This window comes from Hippoglossus hippoglossus, chromosome 12 (genome assembly GCF_009819705.1).
Source record: "Hippoglossus hippoglossus isolate fHipHip1 chromosome 12, fHipHip1.pri, whole genome shotgun sequence".
NCBI lineage: Eukaryota > Metazoa > Chordata > Actinopteri > Pleuronectiformes > Pleuronectidae > Hippoglossus > Hippoglossus hippoglossus.
The window spans coordinates 12,592,772-12,610,049 of record NC_047162.1 but is presented as its reverse complement, the minus strand read 5'-3'; the positions used below and the strand labels follow the sequence as shown (position 1 = coordinate 12,610,049).

Here is a 17,278-nt window from a genome sequence, read left to right as displayed (position 1 = left end):
GAACAGCATCGCGTTTCAGAGGGAATTACATTCACTCTGAAGTTAACCATGACATATATACACACACACAATACATTCCCCCTGATATAGTGCAGTAAAAGTATGAGGCAATAGAACATGAAAATATTCATAAAAGTACCTCAATTTGTACTCCAGTAAATGTACTTAGCTACTTTATCTTTCTATGGACATTTGTTTGATTGGTGCAATGCATACCAAATTAGTTATTTCATTGAACATTAGATTTTAACATAAAACGCCTAATTTCAAACAATTACATAAATATATGCATTTGCTCTGTTAATTGTTTGACTTGATTCAGTATCTGCACTGACAAGAGAATCATATCAAACAAAACGGCAATAAAATATTGTAAATGTTAATCAGTAAATGAGAAAAACAAATTTGGTTGTTTAAACAAAATATAAAACCTACGTCAATATTGAGGATCCAGTCAAGTTCCCCCCCCCATCTTCCCTCCTTGAAAAAAAACAAATTCATAGCCGTCAAACATCTTTGGTGAAACATGGAATTAAATCACAAAAACGCAAACAAATTTAGTATAAATACTAGATTCTTTATTTAAATATTGTACATATTTTAAAACATATTTACATAAATTAGACCTGCATTGTTACACTGTATGTACACTGACATGGGTGTGTCTTTCACACGCACAAACATCGCTTGCTTGAGAGATGACAATCGTACCATACAGACCGCAGAAGCACCTTTGAGAACGACTTTACATTGACATTAAACACGGGGCAATGTGGGGGGGAGACGAGACAAGCTTGCAATGACAGGAAAGGCCTCTTGATTACAGGTCTAGCTATTTGTTAAGGCTGAAACTGTGCTCACCCACACACACACACACACACACTTTAAGTTAACAGCACCATTACCCATCTCACCCCCCCCCTGCATATAGGTTGCATCTCTCTGTCAAATGTAGCTCCATTTTTTACCGTGAATACAAGTTCGGAAACTTTGTACAAAAACGTCCTTAATACGAGAACAGGATGCAAACGAGTGAAACAAACTAACACAGAATCCACAGAGCAGGACAGAAAATATGCAAATAATTTGCCACGAATTTGGATTTATGTAAATGTGGTCATTAGTCGCATCCTGCTTTCACTATGCAAGATACAATTTCTCCCAAGACTATTTAAGAGGGAACAACACAGTGACAATTCTGGTCTCCACCATTGAAATGTTATCCTTACAGCCGGGCTGAGCAGCGCCCATATCATGTATTTATATATGGCTTTCCTTCTTTGGTTTATAAACCGGTCTTAGACTTTGTTAGAGACAACCACTCACCTATAACTTAAACCAGAAATATGATGCAACCTTTACTCTCAAACAACTTTAAGCATAGAAAATATACTTCAACGTCCCTCTGAACATTTCCACCCACACTTCTGGCCAATCACACAAAACTCAGAGCACAAGGGCTTTACAGTATTGCTGCATGATATTTATAACAACTAAGCATAATGACATACACAACGAAATTGTGTCTTTGGTGCACCCGCTTTTAAATTATAAGACATTGTCCAAACCAATGGGGCGAGGTGTTTGACACAGGGACAGGCTATTATGGGCAGAACAGTATTATCAATGTCTTTAATTTATGTCATCAGGTGGAATCCAGCACACACACAATCATTATGACCATCCAGACACCTGAATAACAAAAGAGAAGCAGCAAACAAATGTAGAAGGAAAAAGAAACAGAGAAATTATACCAATTCACTCACTTTAAGATATCTGGATCCTTTTTTTCATCCATCACACAAACTTCATGTCAGCAGACACTTCAAACTATCTACTTTTAAAACCAAACATTAAAAAAATATGTCTTTTCATTTAATATTCATGCCTGACCTATCATTGCAATTGCGAGCATTCCCAGATGCTAGCTTTAGCTTTGTGAGAGAACAAATATCAACATCGAATACGCCACATATTCAAACAACAATTCCTCACATCTATACCACACACACATTCACTCCTTCCTACCACACAACTGAAGCAATCAATCTGAGCAAATATATTCTTGTTCATTTCAGCAGGTGGAAGAGTGGGATTGGTAAAGCTCACTTCAATATCAACATCTATACAGGAAAAATAATATATTTATGAATGCATGTGTACCTCTTCCACAACAGTAACAAAACAACTCTTTGCTTTAAATAAAACCGAGCAAAGACGACAGAACAAGGCGGAGCCCTGAAAACACAGAAATATTTACAACCTATCAGGATGTGCGCACCGACGGATCCCATGACCAAGTGACCAAATCTGATTAACCTTCGCACGTGAGCTTCAACATGGGTAAGTTTCTCTTTACTGTGATCTGACCAAATTAACGAACATTCCCAAAACCACCTATTACTTTTCATTCCCAGTTAAGACTCCTCCACTCCCAGCCTCAGCCCATCTGTATGGTTCGTTCAGACATTAACAAGGAGAACAACACAGACAGATGTGTCCACGACTGTGAACAACCCCAAACCATGGCTTACTCCTCTTAGAATATCACTTTTTCTTTTTTAAATCACAAGGGCCAGCAGATTTTAAAACCCCTAGTGACTGTCACTGTGAGACATGGGAGACTGACGATGCATTCCTCCACCCATTGTACTCGGCTCCTCCTGCATCATGATCAACATGAAAATGGCCTAGCTGCCTGCTTCTTCTTCTTAAACCGTTCAAGCACCCAAACGAAACAGAAGAAGAAATCAAAATGTCACACAGGGGGACGTCCTGCAGCAGGGAGTGTGTCGTGTTAGCGGGGCCTCTCCAAATCAGCCCGGCGGACACAGTGCATTTTGGGAGGGCTGCAGGTGGAAGACTCAGGCAGATGGTAAGGAAGGATCAGCCCCCCCAAGAAGCGGGCGCGCACACACACAGAGATACACACACTCTTTTAGTCTGTATATTCAGCCACAATCGACAGCAGCACCGTGATATCATCTGGCTTCCCTCCTGCAGAAAAAGACACCATGAGCAAAAATCATTACAGGTATACACACTATTTTCACAACGGCTAATTATTGTTTCTTTTATATATATAAAAAAAAAAAAGACAACTTTGGTCACACAGCTTTTAATAACTTCTCTAATACATGTACTGTACCAAGAATAAAAAGGAAAAGACAACAGGAACAACTTACCTCTTACATTCAGACCATTGTCACAGGCAAACTGTGCAAAAGGAGACATATAGTTGGGGTCGTAGGCAAGATCGTGAGCTTGCTTTGCAATGCTCTGTGCAGTCTGCAGGATGCTGTCATAGTTGGTAGTCTGAAAGAAAGAAGAAAGTCAACATAAAAAGCATGGAAATGTCATTGAAACGTGAAATAAACTATCTTTCTGCACATGCGTAAAATGTGTCACTAGACACACACCTTCAGTTTTTTGAGCTCCTGAAGAATCATGTAGTCGGGCATGTTGTCAAAGAGGCCGTCGCTTGCTGTTAGGATGATGTCGCCGAGCTCTACATCGAAGGAGGAGCTGTCAGCTGCTTCGGGACTGGAGGAAACAGGAGGAGGGTGAGTTCAGTCACAAGTGAAACCGGCATGTGACGCCAGAGCTGCCCTCAACAGTTTCCACTACGGAATTAAGCAGGACACGCTGCCAACTCTTAACGGTGGACACGGTAGGGGTGTTTAATCTGACAGCTGACTTGGAAGCAGCCGGCCCTGTGTGTCCTCAGCGGACTCTGTAAGGCCCTCCCGTTTGCTGGTGCTCAACCAATACTTAAGCTTTATTTCCTGGTACCCTTTAACAGTATGATCCTCCCTGGTCTGGGGGGCCTGTAGTTTAATGTGACACACTACAAGGCCACAAAGAGTTAAGTTTACTTGAACTATATCTCACACCATAAGAAAAAGAATTACCAAGTGGGAGGAAGAAGGAAATAAAAAAAAAACCTTGAGACTGCTCTAAATGGATTAGAAAAGATTTATCCCTTGTTAATCAGGCTTCCATTGTCAGAATCAAATTGTGACACCTATCTGGGCAGCCTGGCAAGTCTGTACGTGTGCACCACTGAGATAACAGAGATAACACTTTAGTTGAGGCAGTTGTCTGCAGGCAGAAAGAAACAGGATTTATAAAAAGATGATATCTATAAAGAATGATTCTGCCAGAAGAAAGACAATTATAAAGGCTTGTATTCTTGCATCCAAGAACCCAGCTGATAAAAGACAGACTATTATTATACTATTATTCTTGCCTGCTGAGATGCATAATCTGACCTTTTCAAAGAGGCACACAGAGAACAAAACCGTACATCCTCTCTATATTTGTCTTTTCTACTTGTGTGAGTCAGTGTACCATCAATACAACAACAAGCATCACCTCGAACACTTTGGCCTGTGCAGAGAATAGCATTAACTGATGATGCTGTGCTTTAAGTACTGATATCCTTTCAGCAATAGATAAGTTTATGTGCAAAGTATATAAACTGGGGTCGGTGTTTATTACATAATTAGTTCAATCCGTGGTGGTAGCTGCCAATGGAGAGAACGAGGCAAAGATCACTACAAACAATTCTACAATTAAAAGAAAAGTTATAGGATTTATATGTTATTATAAGTGTGTAAAAAGGTTTTGGTTCATTATGAAACTGTGACAGGACAAATAAGGCTATGGCGAGCCACCACAGTCTGTCATTTACAGTATGTTGGAAAATAACAGTATAAGGAGATTTTCCATGATGAACTAGTTTAAATGGCAGATACATTCTAGTTTGTCAGCAAACATGTCGTGTGTACACCTGCACAAACTGGACTGTGACGCAAAGCCGCTCAGATCTTGTTTATTCTTCAAACATTGGGGAACAGATCGTACTGCAGCCACATTTGCTCTGTCCTGTCTCTACCACAAAGCACTTTTTATTTTTGTTCCTTAAATAATGCTCACATGACTTGTTATGATGCATCCAAGCGTGAGCTACTGACCTGTCACTGAGCACCACCCCTTCTGCCCCAGGGGGAGCGATAGACAGCTGGAAGGGCGTGTTAAAGTAGTGCTGCTGCTCGTCCGAGCGATGGACCACCTCTCCCTCCCGGACCACCAGGAAACCAGAGTCACCGAGGTTACACGTGTGTAGCCGGTGACTCCGTCTATCCAGAACCACGATGCAGGCTGTGCTGCTCCCTGCAAACAAGAGGAGAAACAAGTGTGAACTTATGGATAATGTAGCACCACAATGAAAAACATCCAGTCCAGGCAGACATTCAAAAAGAGAAGCGGAGCCTGGATGTGTGTTTGGCTTCACTTTCAAGAGGTAGAATGCTGCACAACCAGTATATCACTGCCTCTGTGTGCACCTTCTTTGTGAATGTGACGCTAAGTGAGAAAAACAAAACACACACATGGGTCACATTCTTTGCTTGTCCCAGATCCCCAGAGACTGCAGCTTTACGAACCAATCGTCTTAGTAACCTTGGGAGAGGAAGGTCAGACACAGACCGCGTCACCGCTCCTCAAAATAAAAGTAGGTCGTTTGGCAAACATGGTGACACGGGGAGGAGGTTAACATTTGGCGTCTGCTCTGGCCGCGGGTCAGAGATACTGAGTTTCAGGAGAAATGCGACCTTGGTCACATGTTTGACTCGGTCAGGCGTTTGAAATCTGTACAGCTCTCCAGCAGTGTCCGTTACAGATGCACTCCAGACCTTTTGGAGGCTTCTGGTATGAGGCAAAATATTCCACCTACGCTAAAGGAAAATTGTTTAAGGTCACCGCATCTCAACTTTCAAGTGGTGGCATAACAAAACCCAGCTGATCAAGTAAGTTAGTTACCTCAATTGCATCACTCAGTAGGGTGCAGGTCAAAGCCTGAAGCAACGATAACTAACAGTCCTCACATTAATAGATATGACAGAAATGACTTGTTAAATCAGCAGTTCTGTGTAATAACATATGCAAAACCTAATCTTTATTATTTGTACCATGTTGTTCTAAGGGTTTAGCACATTTTTCCATCCTTTTTGCACTTTTCTGGTTCGTTAAAGAAAGTTTCACGTGCAAATGTTCTCACTTGAGTGAATCATCCTGTAGCGGTGTTCTTTAATTCTCAGAATGCAGCTCTTCACATGAGACCCATGACTCACTCCACCACAACGTGACGTCTGTGTGTACTCACCCAGCAGGGGAACTTTGTTCTGTAGAAGCTCGTAGTAGCCAGAGGTCAGAATGCCCACTGGGTAACTGGGAATGAAGCGTCCCTCCTTCACCAGTCGCTCACAGGTTCTCATTAAGGTGGCGGAGAACTGAGAAGGGTCAACGCCGTAGTCACGCCAGCCACCTACTCCGTCTGCTACACCTGATGGACAGGAATGAACAAAACATTGGTCATATACCAGGCAAACATTCTCACACTTCTACAATACATTTAGCTGAGTGATTTCATTCCAGTTTGTACTTCTCAGTCCTGACTCCATGCTCTGTACCTCCCAATTATTGGTGGCAACAATATAGCATTTATTTTGACAGATATCTTGATTGCAATGAGTCAGGATATTAGTGCTGATGCTAATTTGAACTCACTGGACAGATGTACAAGTGAAGCCGATCAACAAGCATGCTCCTTTGTTTCTTAAGAATGTTAAATATGAGAAAAAGGCAGAGGGATTTTGTGATTTCAATATTTGTATTGTTTAACCATGGTGGTGGTGGTGTAACGGTACAGTGACTATAATCTGTAAGTGGGTTTTTAGAAAGTATCAATACATGTCAACACATCTTGAGGTGAAGATTCACTGTATTTTCAAGTGAAATTAACTGGAAAACATCCTTTCAGATTAATTCACAAGACTATGATATATTTATAATATATATATATATATATATATATATATATTATTACTATATATTGTCCAAGCATACTATATAGTGACTAATGTTTATTTTGTTATAGTTTTGACCATATCCTCCAGCCCTACAAGATATTGTGAGGTTATTGTTGATTAAAAACACCAACGTTATTAATAAATGTTGTTTCCATGCCACATAAGGAAGATCATAAACGAAACGCACTCACATAGTTTTATTCTTACTATTTTCTTTCTAAAAGTAAAGTTCCTTTTGAAAAAGGAGGTGAAACTACACTCTGGGAAACTTCCAGATATTTCCAGCTGTGCCTCTGGAAAAAGGGACAATCATCCCCGGAGCCATGGCTCTTTTATTGAAGCTCCATTGAGGGACGACCACAGACCTCCAGCACCTCCACGTTGTTTCTGCTTACATGTGTAAACACGTGAAGCCCTCATACCTCTGAGCTGAGCTATTCTAACGTCATAGTCACCAGCGAGTCACATTAAAGCCGGAACGTAGCCTCATTAAACACACACCACGTTTATTTACCCTCAAGTCAAACAAGCGACGAGGACAAAGCATTGACGCGAAGCTAAGCCAGCAGGCTAGCGAGGGGTATTAGCAACATGGCTGCCTCCATGCTCAACCATTCTGACCTTTGCAAGACATTGTAGTTTTCAGGTCTGAGGGGCAGGGATCCGCTCTTTGACAACTCGACCCGCCTGTGAGTGTTAATATCTGCACATCCTAACCAAATGCGATGGAAATGTTGAGTCTGCGCGGTGTAACGTGCAGATTGAGCTCATCTAGGTGAAAGGTCATTGGAGTTTCTGATCAAAAAACGTCCACATTCAGGAGAACATGCGTCAAATAGCTGGATCAAAGGTTTAATACGCAGAATGATCTGTTAGAGGAATCTGCCCTGCTTCCTGTTATTAAACTGAATGGTTGTAGGGGGGGGGGGGGGGGGGGGGGGGGTTGTGTTTTCATCCGAGGGGTCGCTACACGTGCGGGCTCACTGAAGGTCACCCGATCGCATAGTGTGTGTGTGTGTGTGTGTGTGTGTGTGTGTGTGTCCGGTGACGGTGCTCCGTGTGCCCGGTGCAGCTTACCCAGCACATCCGCGGTCTTGTGCCGCGCTATGAAGCAGGCGTCGTCCCCGTAGCACATGCCCTTCTTCAGGATCCCCTTGCGAAAGTCTTTGCCGAAGCCATAGCTGGCGCTGATCAGGCTGTAGTCCCGGCCGTCCGTCTGCGACAGCCCGCCCAGCACAGCCCTGGCTACCAGTCTGCCATACGACAGTACAGATAACATCCCCCGGCTAGGAGCGGCCCCTTCTCGGTTCGACCCCCCCCCGCACACGCTGATCTTCCTCCCCGCTGTCTCGGTGTCCCTCTCGCCGGCCCGGCCGCCTGCCCTTCTCGGCTGCTTCTTCTTCTTCTTCTTGTCTTCCCTGCCTCTTATCCGTCCATGCGACAGACTACGCCGCTTCCGTGAGATCGTCGCCCCTCCAGGAAAGTCTGTCCCACCTCGCGCAGAGCTCCACCGTCCGTCCCCCCGGTGCTGTTTATGTGCGAGAGCCGCTCATGGACGCAGATCCTCCGCAGCGCTTCCTCCTTCCCAACATGATTCCTCACTTCTACCGGAGCCAGGGCAAGCGAGTACATACGGGTCCTCAGCCGTTTACAAGCCTGACGTCACGGAGAGCCGCCATCGTCCAATGAGAGAGCCGCTGCGCAGGCCTCCTGTGGTGTGCGCTTGTTTTATTCACGGGGACGTGACGGACACAGAGCTAACGTTAGCAGCATTTAGCTTGCCTATGATATCATAACACTATGGTGCACAGGGCTGCTTATACTTTAAAATACAAACCATAATTGTATCGTAATTTTACAGGCTATGTTAATCTAATGCACAACTGTATCTCTGTTACTTGTGTCTTTCAATCCCCTCAAATTTTAAATATTTGTATTGTCAATATCTCCATTAGAACATACTTCTTTACAGTGGAAGCTCTATAGTAGTCCTGGTGGTTAGCGTTTCATCTCATCTATCTATCTATCTATCTCCAACACAACATTCAATAATAATAATTTGTAAAAATAAAGATGTTATTATATGTCATGCTAAATTTCACATTCACAAATGCAGTGATGAAGGAAGCACCCAAACATCTTAATTGAAAATGCAAATTAATAGATTAAAACATACTCAATTATAGGTTCCACATGTGCATGAATACAAGTAAGTAAGTACTTGCTTTAAAGTAAAGTACAAAAAGTAAAGAATGTCACCTATTCTCAATTGCAGTAGTCCACCAAATCATAAACTGTGCCGACTGTATATTTATTTTAATACAAGAGTAATAGACAATCTGTCGTATTAACAAATAATAAAGAATGCTGCAGATCATGTTACTGAAAACACTTGTCATATCTAGTGATGGTTTAGTCTCAGCGGTGGCCTCTTTTAAATCCATGTCATGTGTAACACAATGCTCTGTAAAAAATGCATTGGATGGGAAAGTACTGATATTTGTTGATATTTGTAATGAAGTAAAAGTGAAAAGTACCTGAAAATAAATACATGACAAATGTAATTAAGTACAGAAATGAAGTTAAATAACCTTATCTCACCCTACGACTTTACACATTTTAAATTTTTTAATGAAGAAATAAAAACTATACAGTATATTGTTTCAATGTCTTTGGCGAAAAACAAACATGCTGTCAAGTTACGTTACATTTCTTTACTCAGTTTTTCTGTGTTAATCCCGCATGGTTTAATGTTTTCCTCTTTAATTTTTAAAGTTTGTTTGTGTCAATGTATCAAATAAAGTGAAAAAGGGGTGAAGGGTTAAAAGGTAAAATGGCAAATATTTCCATAACTTTTCACATTAAAAGCTCCAAATAACAGAGAATCAGTCGCTCAGCAAGCCCTTAACCCCTAACCCTAATTCTGCTAAACAATATACATATATAATAGCCTCTATCATATATAACAATCTGACATAGAAATATAAAAACAACTGTTGGTGTCTATATGTGTTTTTTCTTCCATGATGGTCAAAACAATATTTCCCCCTAGTATCTCCACCTTCACCGCCCGCAGTGGAGTCGCTGTGCATCGAAACGAGCGCACCCCGTCTGGACAGACCCACCCCGGCCAGGCCTCATAACGGAGCAGAGGGAGGACGGAGCATAACAACGCAGCAACAACGAAGCTCTCACACAATCCAACAATTCATGGTAAGAAATGAGTGTAAATTGAATTATACTTATTGCTTATGTTACGTTAGCCTTCGTTTATTAGGTTAGAGAACAAAGCGGCGCACGTGCCGCACATATAAACCTATAATTGAATTTCGTGAATATATTTAACCGGGCGAAAAGGCTGGACGATAATGATGCAACGCTTGTAATTCACCGATTTAAAGATGAAAAAACATGTAGTTCATTAATCAGAGTGTGCGGATGGTCTGTTGATATCATTTATTTATGTCTTTAAAATGAACCAATGATGGAATAATTGTGCTCTGGACGTAAGCGAATGTTAGGACACAGATTTTGGCGATTGAATTAGACTGTTAAATGTTATATGGGCCGTAGAGGAATATTATTTGGTGTATAATTTTCCATTATTTTTCATGTAGGCCATTATGAAATGAAAAAGTAAGGCCAGGCCGTTCTGCATGTCATGCTAATAGATGATGCTGAAGGAAGGAACGTGGAAAGCAACGTTTGTTCTTCTAATGTTGTCATGTTTTTATGATAATCACCTTGAAACATTTTTGTCTGTGTAGGGCCACGATGGGGAGGTTGTGCGAGGTTGCGTTTGTATCCTTTCTTGTTGTCTTTCTCCTGAGCACTGAATCTACATGGGCTAAAAGAGGAGGCGGCAGCAGCAGCAGCGGAAAGAAGACCTCATCATCCGGCAACAGGGGTGGGACACAATCAAAGCCTAGCTCTCAGCCAGGAAGCTATCCGAGGCAGCCTCAGAGTCCTAATCGAAACCCCAATCCATATCCCGCCGGGGGAAGTTACCCTCATCCTGGAGCAGGCAACACAAATCCAGGAGGAGTTCCCAGACAAAACCCAGGAAGTTATCCAGGAGCTGGAGGTTATCCTAACCAGAATCCTGCTAGAGCCAATCCTGGAGGTTATCCGAACCAGAACCCTGCTGGAGGTTATCCAGCAGCAGGTGGCTACCCAGCAGCAGGTGGCTACCCAGCTGGAGGTGGTTATCCTAACCAGAATCCAGCAAGAAATTATCCAGGTGCAGGAGGTTATCCAGCAGCAGGTGGTTATCCAAACCAGAATCCAGGAAGAAATTATCCAAATCAGTATCCAGGTGGCGGAGGCTACCCAGGTGGCGGAGGCTACCCAGGTGGCGGAGGCTACCCAGGAGCAGGTGGCTACCCAGGAGGAGGTGGCTACCCAGTCAGAGGTGGTAATACAGGACAAGGTTGGGGTGCGCCTGCCGGAAATCCAGGGGGTTACCCTGGTGGTCATCCTGGTGGTTACCCTAACTGGAACCCCAATAATAAGATCCTCAGTCCCCGCTACGGTGGGGGAGGCTATGGGCAAGGTGGTTATGGGACGGGAGGGTCTCCATTCTCCCATTCTGTACAGAATATGGGATACAAGCCCCAGTCAACAGGTTTTGCCAAAAAAGCCATGATGGCAGCAGGTGTCGGTGCTGTGGCTGGAATGGCCGTTGGATATGGACTTGGGCGCTTCCCTAGACCGCATTTCAATTTCCGCAACCCCGAAGAGGAGAACTCCTACAACAACTACATGTACCGCAGCTATGGCTCCCGCTCCACCGATCAAAAAGACTATGGCCGTGATTATGTCTACAAGCCTCCGCCCCGATCACAGACTTATGAGAACTTCATGAGTACCTGCATGAATAGGACTGACCTTCTGAAAGATCAGGGCCGCAGCTCCACCACTACTCAGATTGGAAGCGATGAGGATAGTGACACCGTCAGCATTGAGGAGATTGGATACCCGGCACTGATTGAGCAAATGAAGGCCAAGCGCTGTGTGGAGAAGTACATGGAATATTCTCAGCAGTTCCTTGAGGAACGAAAGGCCGAGCAACAGCAGCAGCCCAGTCGCAGCGACCCCCTGAGCTACGGCGTGATTCAGCTTGGCACCTCCCTCTTTGTGCTACTGTCCAGCATGCTCCTCCTCCAGTGAGAACATTTAGACTTCCGTTCACTATATACCCCGAATGGGTTTCTACTTTGCCCAGTATACTTGCACGTCTACTGTCTACTAATGTCACTTTGTTCCCACATCACAAACCTAGCTGTATGCTTACTGTAGAAGCTCTTCGAGTCATATTTAGTCGACCATCTTGTACTGCTGCAGACTAACAAAAGGTAACAAAATGTTTATGTGTATATCGTGACAAAAAGGAGTACACTTCAAGAGGCAGCAGTCAGTTTGGAATCTTTGTTCGATTATTTTTGTTTCGCACGAACTGCACTATATTTTCTTCTGCCAGTTTTTTTTTTTCAATGATTGACTTTAAAAGCTTAGAAAACCGATTCAGGGCACTTAAGTTAAGTTAATGACAATAAATGTATCTGCTACTGTGTAAAATAGGAATGTTACTAAGAGTTTTATATATGTACAGATTAATCAGATCTAATCATCCCCTCATCAGTACTGGACGATCAAATAGACTGACTGTGGCTAGATATGCTTAAGCAAAATGACATTTTCATTTGATATATAATGAATTGAAGTCAGGGTCCGAGTATTACATTTGGATAGATGCAAACATCAGTATGCTACGACTACGGGTATTAGGGCCATATAAAGTGGAAAAGTTTGGAGATAATATTTCAAGAATGAAATATAGTTTTAGGCTACATGTTTTTTTAGAGGGGGAATATCAGAAGATCAGCCTGTTGCCTGCATGAAAATTAACAACATGGAGCATCTTGTTGAGTTGTACTTTCAGAAGCTGCACACGTGTACATAGGCAACTGGACTTGCTTGTTTCTTCTCTTCAAGGTTCATTTGGTTTATTACCCCATGTTACGGATCTAGTCAAGTTATGTCCAAGAGTAAATTTGACATGTTGCTTGAAATTATGATTTCTCTCATAAATTTAAAATGTTTTGCCTCGTAATATTATGACTTTTTTCGTGAAATCTCACATATTTTTTTCCCTTCAAGTGGCCCTGATACTCTGTGGTATACGGTTTTCATTTTGAGATGAATAATTGATTTTAAAATTGGCCTTTCAAAGAGCATCACTGCTAAATGCTGGAAATTGATTTGGCAGTGGGAACAAAGTTAGAGACAGCTCCTAATTATGGTGGGCCAGTTGTGTTCTTGCAACAGGAATATGCCTCCGTATTAACGTGGGGAGTCGTCCATCGGGAGTGATACGGTTTAATGTTGGCTCCACTCAGGACTAGGCCACTAAAAGCTTTCAAGACTGGCCCATGTTCAGATTTTGTTAAATGCACATTTGTTGCAAGATGATAATAGCCTGAAGGATTTCTTGGAAATACTTATTAAGTCAAATGTCCCACATGGCCTCCAACTTCATAAACACGATTGAATTACACTGGAAGATGCTGGAGGCTATTTTCTTTCTTTTTTCACAACTGGGGATTTTCCCATTGACATTATTGCCAATGAATAGTTTAACACTGTTGAAAGAAATCAAAATAAGAAGACATCCTCCCGTTAAGGGCAGCTCCGCCTCGTCTCAGGTTCACGGCACTCACACATTGTTTGTTTGTTGTTCAGCGGCCTGATAACATCCGAGATTGCATTTTATAGCTCTGGAGAAAGGAGGCATGATGCCATTAGTGCAGCTGCTGCCCACCGTTGAGAAGGAAATAGGAGCATTTGTCGATGCTTTTACTGTGGGCAGTGATTCCATTGTGGTTTAGATCAGAGGAGGTTCCACAACAATTCACCAACTCTGCTGTATCTCTGTACCTTAACCTTAACGTGTCGCACGGCTTCTTCACAGTTGGGACCAGATTAACTGGGGAACTACAGGCACTGACTTTAAATCGGCTGGAAACGGGGGGGAAGCTCCACCACTCCATCTTGCATGAGCATCGCTGTCATGGTTCCCTCTCGTATCTTGTGCCAACCTTGGTTTCAAGTTCATGTTACCGGAGACACTGACGCTTTATAGGCTTCCCAGGCCTGAGCTGTTCAGTGCATCTCTGTGTCTTCCTCTCATCACCTTACCTTTGCCCTCTCCAGTGTATAAATATGTGCTCTTCTTTTTGCCAGTTGTGTTTAGTGATTGTTTTTGTGATTCTTTTATTATTCCAGCCTGTTTTTAATTATCTGACTATTTTAATTCTTACCCTCTGTTACTGTTCATTTTAGTCTGCCTGCTGTTTGGACAGGGTGTATTCAATATACTAACACAATATTCAGTGTGTAATAACATATATATACACCTATATATATATATAGAGGCAAAATAAAAGAGTACAGTCAAAATAATCGCAAAGCAGACTGTACATCTGGAAGTGATCATATATGGACTTTTTATTGATTGTTTGCTAATTGCTCCTCCTCCCGGTTAATTGTTTTCATATTCTCTGTCTATACTTTTTTCCATTTACTATTATTGATTCTGACAAAATGAATTGAATTTATTTGAAAACATAAATTTTAATAATTTGACAACTTCATCATGTCTGTGCTGTAGAATATCTGTAAAGTGCACTTATTTCCCTGTAGGACTGGATCTTTTGTAACTGCTGGAAATCTGTGTGGATTTTCTGGTTCACTTTACTCATCTAATTTTAAGATTGTTCTGATTTTGTATTGTTATGGATGTTTGTGTGTTAAATAAAAAATTAACAACAATTACGGTTTCTCTGCCTTAAATAATATAATTTCACAAACACTTACATTTATTCTCATTAATGATCTTTCAACTAATGAAATACTTACATATAATCAACGTGTCGAATTAACTTTATTTGGAATAATGTGATTATTCAGACTCTGGATCAGGAAGCATCTAATTTAACATGCTAGACAAGGCTTTATATCTAAATATGATGTTCTGAGCAGTTTAAGATATTTTGTTTAATGGAAAAAAAATGGTCTGAATTAGCTGCAACTATTCAATGAATGAAACTATAGTAGTTAAAAATAATCTTCAAGCCAAAATAACAAAAACATGCTCCTTTTTTGGGACTTGCATTAGTGAGTAATTGAATATCTGGCATTTTTAGCAAAAAATAAGATATTTGTTGACAGAAGAAAACACTTGATTTCCCCTGTTATTCAAATGTTTAATATATAAAATTATTAATTGAGGACATATTTTGTGGATAAATTGAAAATGAAAATCATTGGTTGTAGCCATATAGTCTAAACATATTCGTATTCCCCTAAGGAAAGAGTCGTATATAGGCACTTGTATTGATACCAAGCCAATGTTCCTTATCAATTTATTTGTTACCCTTAAAGTATCAGGACCTAAGTGAATCAATAAACAGACTGGAAGCAGCTGGTAAAATAACCACCACAGTGCATTTTTAATGGGAGAATGTATCCTCCCCCTGACATCCCAGATAATTTACTGCAGACATAACTTAAGTAGCTATGGCTCTGCATTCATATAACACATATATGACTATTTTAAGTTGAAGCTTGGACCAATATAATCATCTCATATAAAGCAGAGTGGACAGGGGAGGATCGCTTATCCAAACAAGCCTTTATTTGATTTGATCGGACGATTCATCCCAGTGATCCGAGGTTAGATTAAATATCTGCTATCCAGGCTGCTACGAGGAAAGACGCCACTTGTCCAACTGTGAGAAAGATGTTAGTCGGGTGAGCGGGTGTGGCTGTGTTAACTAAGGCTCTCCACAGGGACTGGTTCTGACGTCCTCGGCCTTCGTCGCGATGAGGCCGCTGATCTTTCTCAGAGGAAGACTTGTGGCCGTGACGACCCCCATGATGCTTCGGCTTGCCCAGGAACCCCAGCCCGTACCCGGTGCCCGTGCCCCCCAGGATGCCGGCTGCTGCTGCTGCTCCTGCCAACTTCAGGCCCTGCTTGGAGAGGCCTTGGCTTTTGGAGGAAGGCGGTTTATTGCCATCGCCTTTTCCTCGACCCTTGAAGATGCCTCCTCGCTTACCGTCCGCAAGCTGCGGGCACAGTGCTGCCATAAGCAACAGCAAAACCCACAGGGAGAGGAGCTTCTGCTGGACAGTCATGACTGGGGAACTGCACCCTGCAAAAACACGCACGTACTGATTAAAAAAGTGGAGGCCAAAATAACTCTCTCTTTACCGAAGCTGCTCCCCTTTTATATTTACGCTCTGCTGGTTGTCATTCAAAGTTGCATCAAAGCTTTTAATTTTGCTCCCTGCACATCCAAAGTCACATGCTCGCCTCCAGCACGGACACAACAGACATCCAGAACAATCCACACGCTCCCTGTGTCAACACTGGGATTAACTGGGTATTATGCATGTGATCACGTTTCTCCCTTTCATAAGGCATCTGTTTTTCCCACCTGTTATTGGCACCATACATTATTACAGGCTGATGAAAAACATATGAATGATGTAGTATCATCATTTACATCATTATGATTCATTTGTGAAAACAAACAAGTAAAAAGTGCTGATAAGAAATGATTGATTGATCAAAAACCAATCTCGCTGTTAATAATAATGAAAAAAGGTCACACCTACCTTTGTGAGTAGTCACACTGAGGTGATGGAGGTTTGGATGTTGGAGCGACGGTCCCTTTCACAATCACAACACCCACAGGGCAGCAGAGTTGGGTTTTCAGTATCATTCCCATACCAACAAGCACTAAACACGCAGCTCCTCCCCAAAACAAACCCTTCACTACGATTGGCTCCCGATCAATAATACAGATACAGGTTCAATGATTTTTGATGACAGAGGCTTTTCACATACAGTTGTGACGCCTCGTTTTCTCTCATTATTCAGCAAATGCAACGGCAACACATTACTGTCTGCATTACTGCAGTACTGTATTTTGTGGGAGCTACAGACACAGGTCTGTAGCTCCCACAAAATATGTCTGTGCTTCATTTGATTGATTATAAGCCCACATGTTTTTTCGTGCATGACTCGAAGGCCCAAAAGTGGTTAAAGGGAAATTGTTGGTTTGTCTTTATAATTGCAATCTGTAACCATAAATTTGATTTGGATCTTAAGATGGAAGGAGGTTCTGTAGAGAGAGGGGGTCGGTCAAAGTGTGCAGATCTTAATTGCAAGTTTAACCCAAGAATATTTATTTTTAGGATTCATTTACATTGCTGCTTTTATCTTATGGCTCTCTAATGCACAATTAACAATTGATATATATATATATATATATATATATATATATATATATATATATATATATATATATATATATATATACACACTTGCATTCATGTGAAGT

General features: G+C 41.8%; 3 protein-coding genes across 7 annotated transcripts; 1 reads left to right on the top strand and 2 right to left on the bottom strand.

Annotated features, from left to right (window-relative positions):
- Positions 1-559: 559 nt before the first annotated feature.
- On the bottom strand, positions 560-8,529 carry LOC117771766 (protein phosphatase PTC7 homolog). Its single transcript, XM_034602508.1, has 6 exons — positions 7,950-8,529; positions 6,167-6,346; positions 4,977-5,175; positions 3,420-3,543; positions 3,186-3,315; positions 560-2,997 (listed from the first exon to the last, which is right to left on the bottom strand). The coding sequence occupies exons 1-6, from the start codon at positions 8,149-8,151 to the stop codon at positions 2,939-2,941; spliced, it is 894 nt and encodes a 297-aa protein (XP_034458399.1). The 5' UTR covers positions 8,152-8,529; the 3' UTR covers positions 560-2,938.
- Positions 8,530-9,939: 1,410 nt separating this feature from the next.
- LOC117771760 (FHA domain-containing protein FhaA-like) lies at positions 9,940-14,703 on the top strand. 5 transcript variants are annotated; one of them, XM_034602494.1, is made up of 3 exons: positions 9,940-10,085; positions 10,640-11,055; positions 11,137-14,703. In XM_034602494.1, exons 2-3 carry the CDS (start codon positions 10,647-10,649, stop codon positions 12,039-12,041), a joined length of 1,314 nt encoding a protein of 437 aa, XP_034458385.1. In that variant the 5' UTR covers positions 9,940-10,085; positions 10,640-10,646; the 3' UTR covers positions 12,042-14,703. The 5 variants fall into 5 exon arrangements, with proteins under 5 accessions (XP_034458385.1, XP_034458384.1, XP_034458386.1 ...); XM_034602493.1 differs by having other exon boundaries at positions 10,640-11,073; XM_034602495.1 differs by having other exon boundaries at positions 10,640-11,121; positions 11,215-14,703.
- A 486-nt stretch (positions 14,704-15,189) lies between these two features.
- sprn2 (shadow of prion protein 2) lies at positions 15,190-17,174 on the bottom strand. The gene is made up of 2 exons (XM_034603084.1): positions 16,551-17,174; positions 15,190-16,084 (listed from the first exon to the last, which is right to left on the bottom strand). The coding sequence occupies exon 2, from the start codon at positions 16,065-16,067 to the stop codon at positions 15,612-15,614; it is 456 nt and encodes a 151-aa protein (XP_034458975.1). The 5' UTR covers positions 16,068-16,084; positions 16,551-17,174; the 3' UTR covers positions 15,190-15,611.
- Positions 17,175-17,278: the final 104 nt, after the last annotated feature.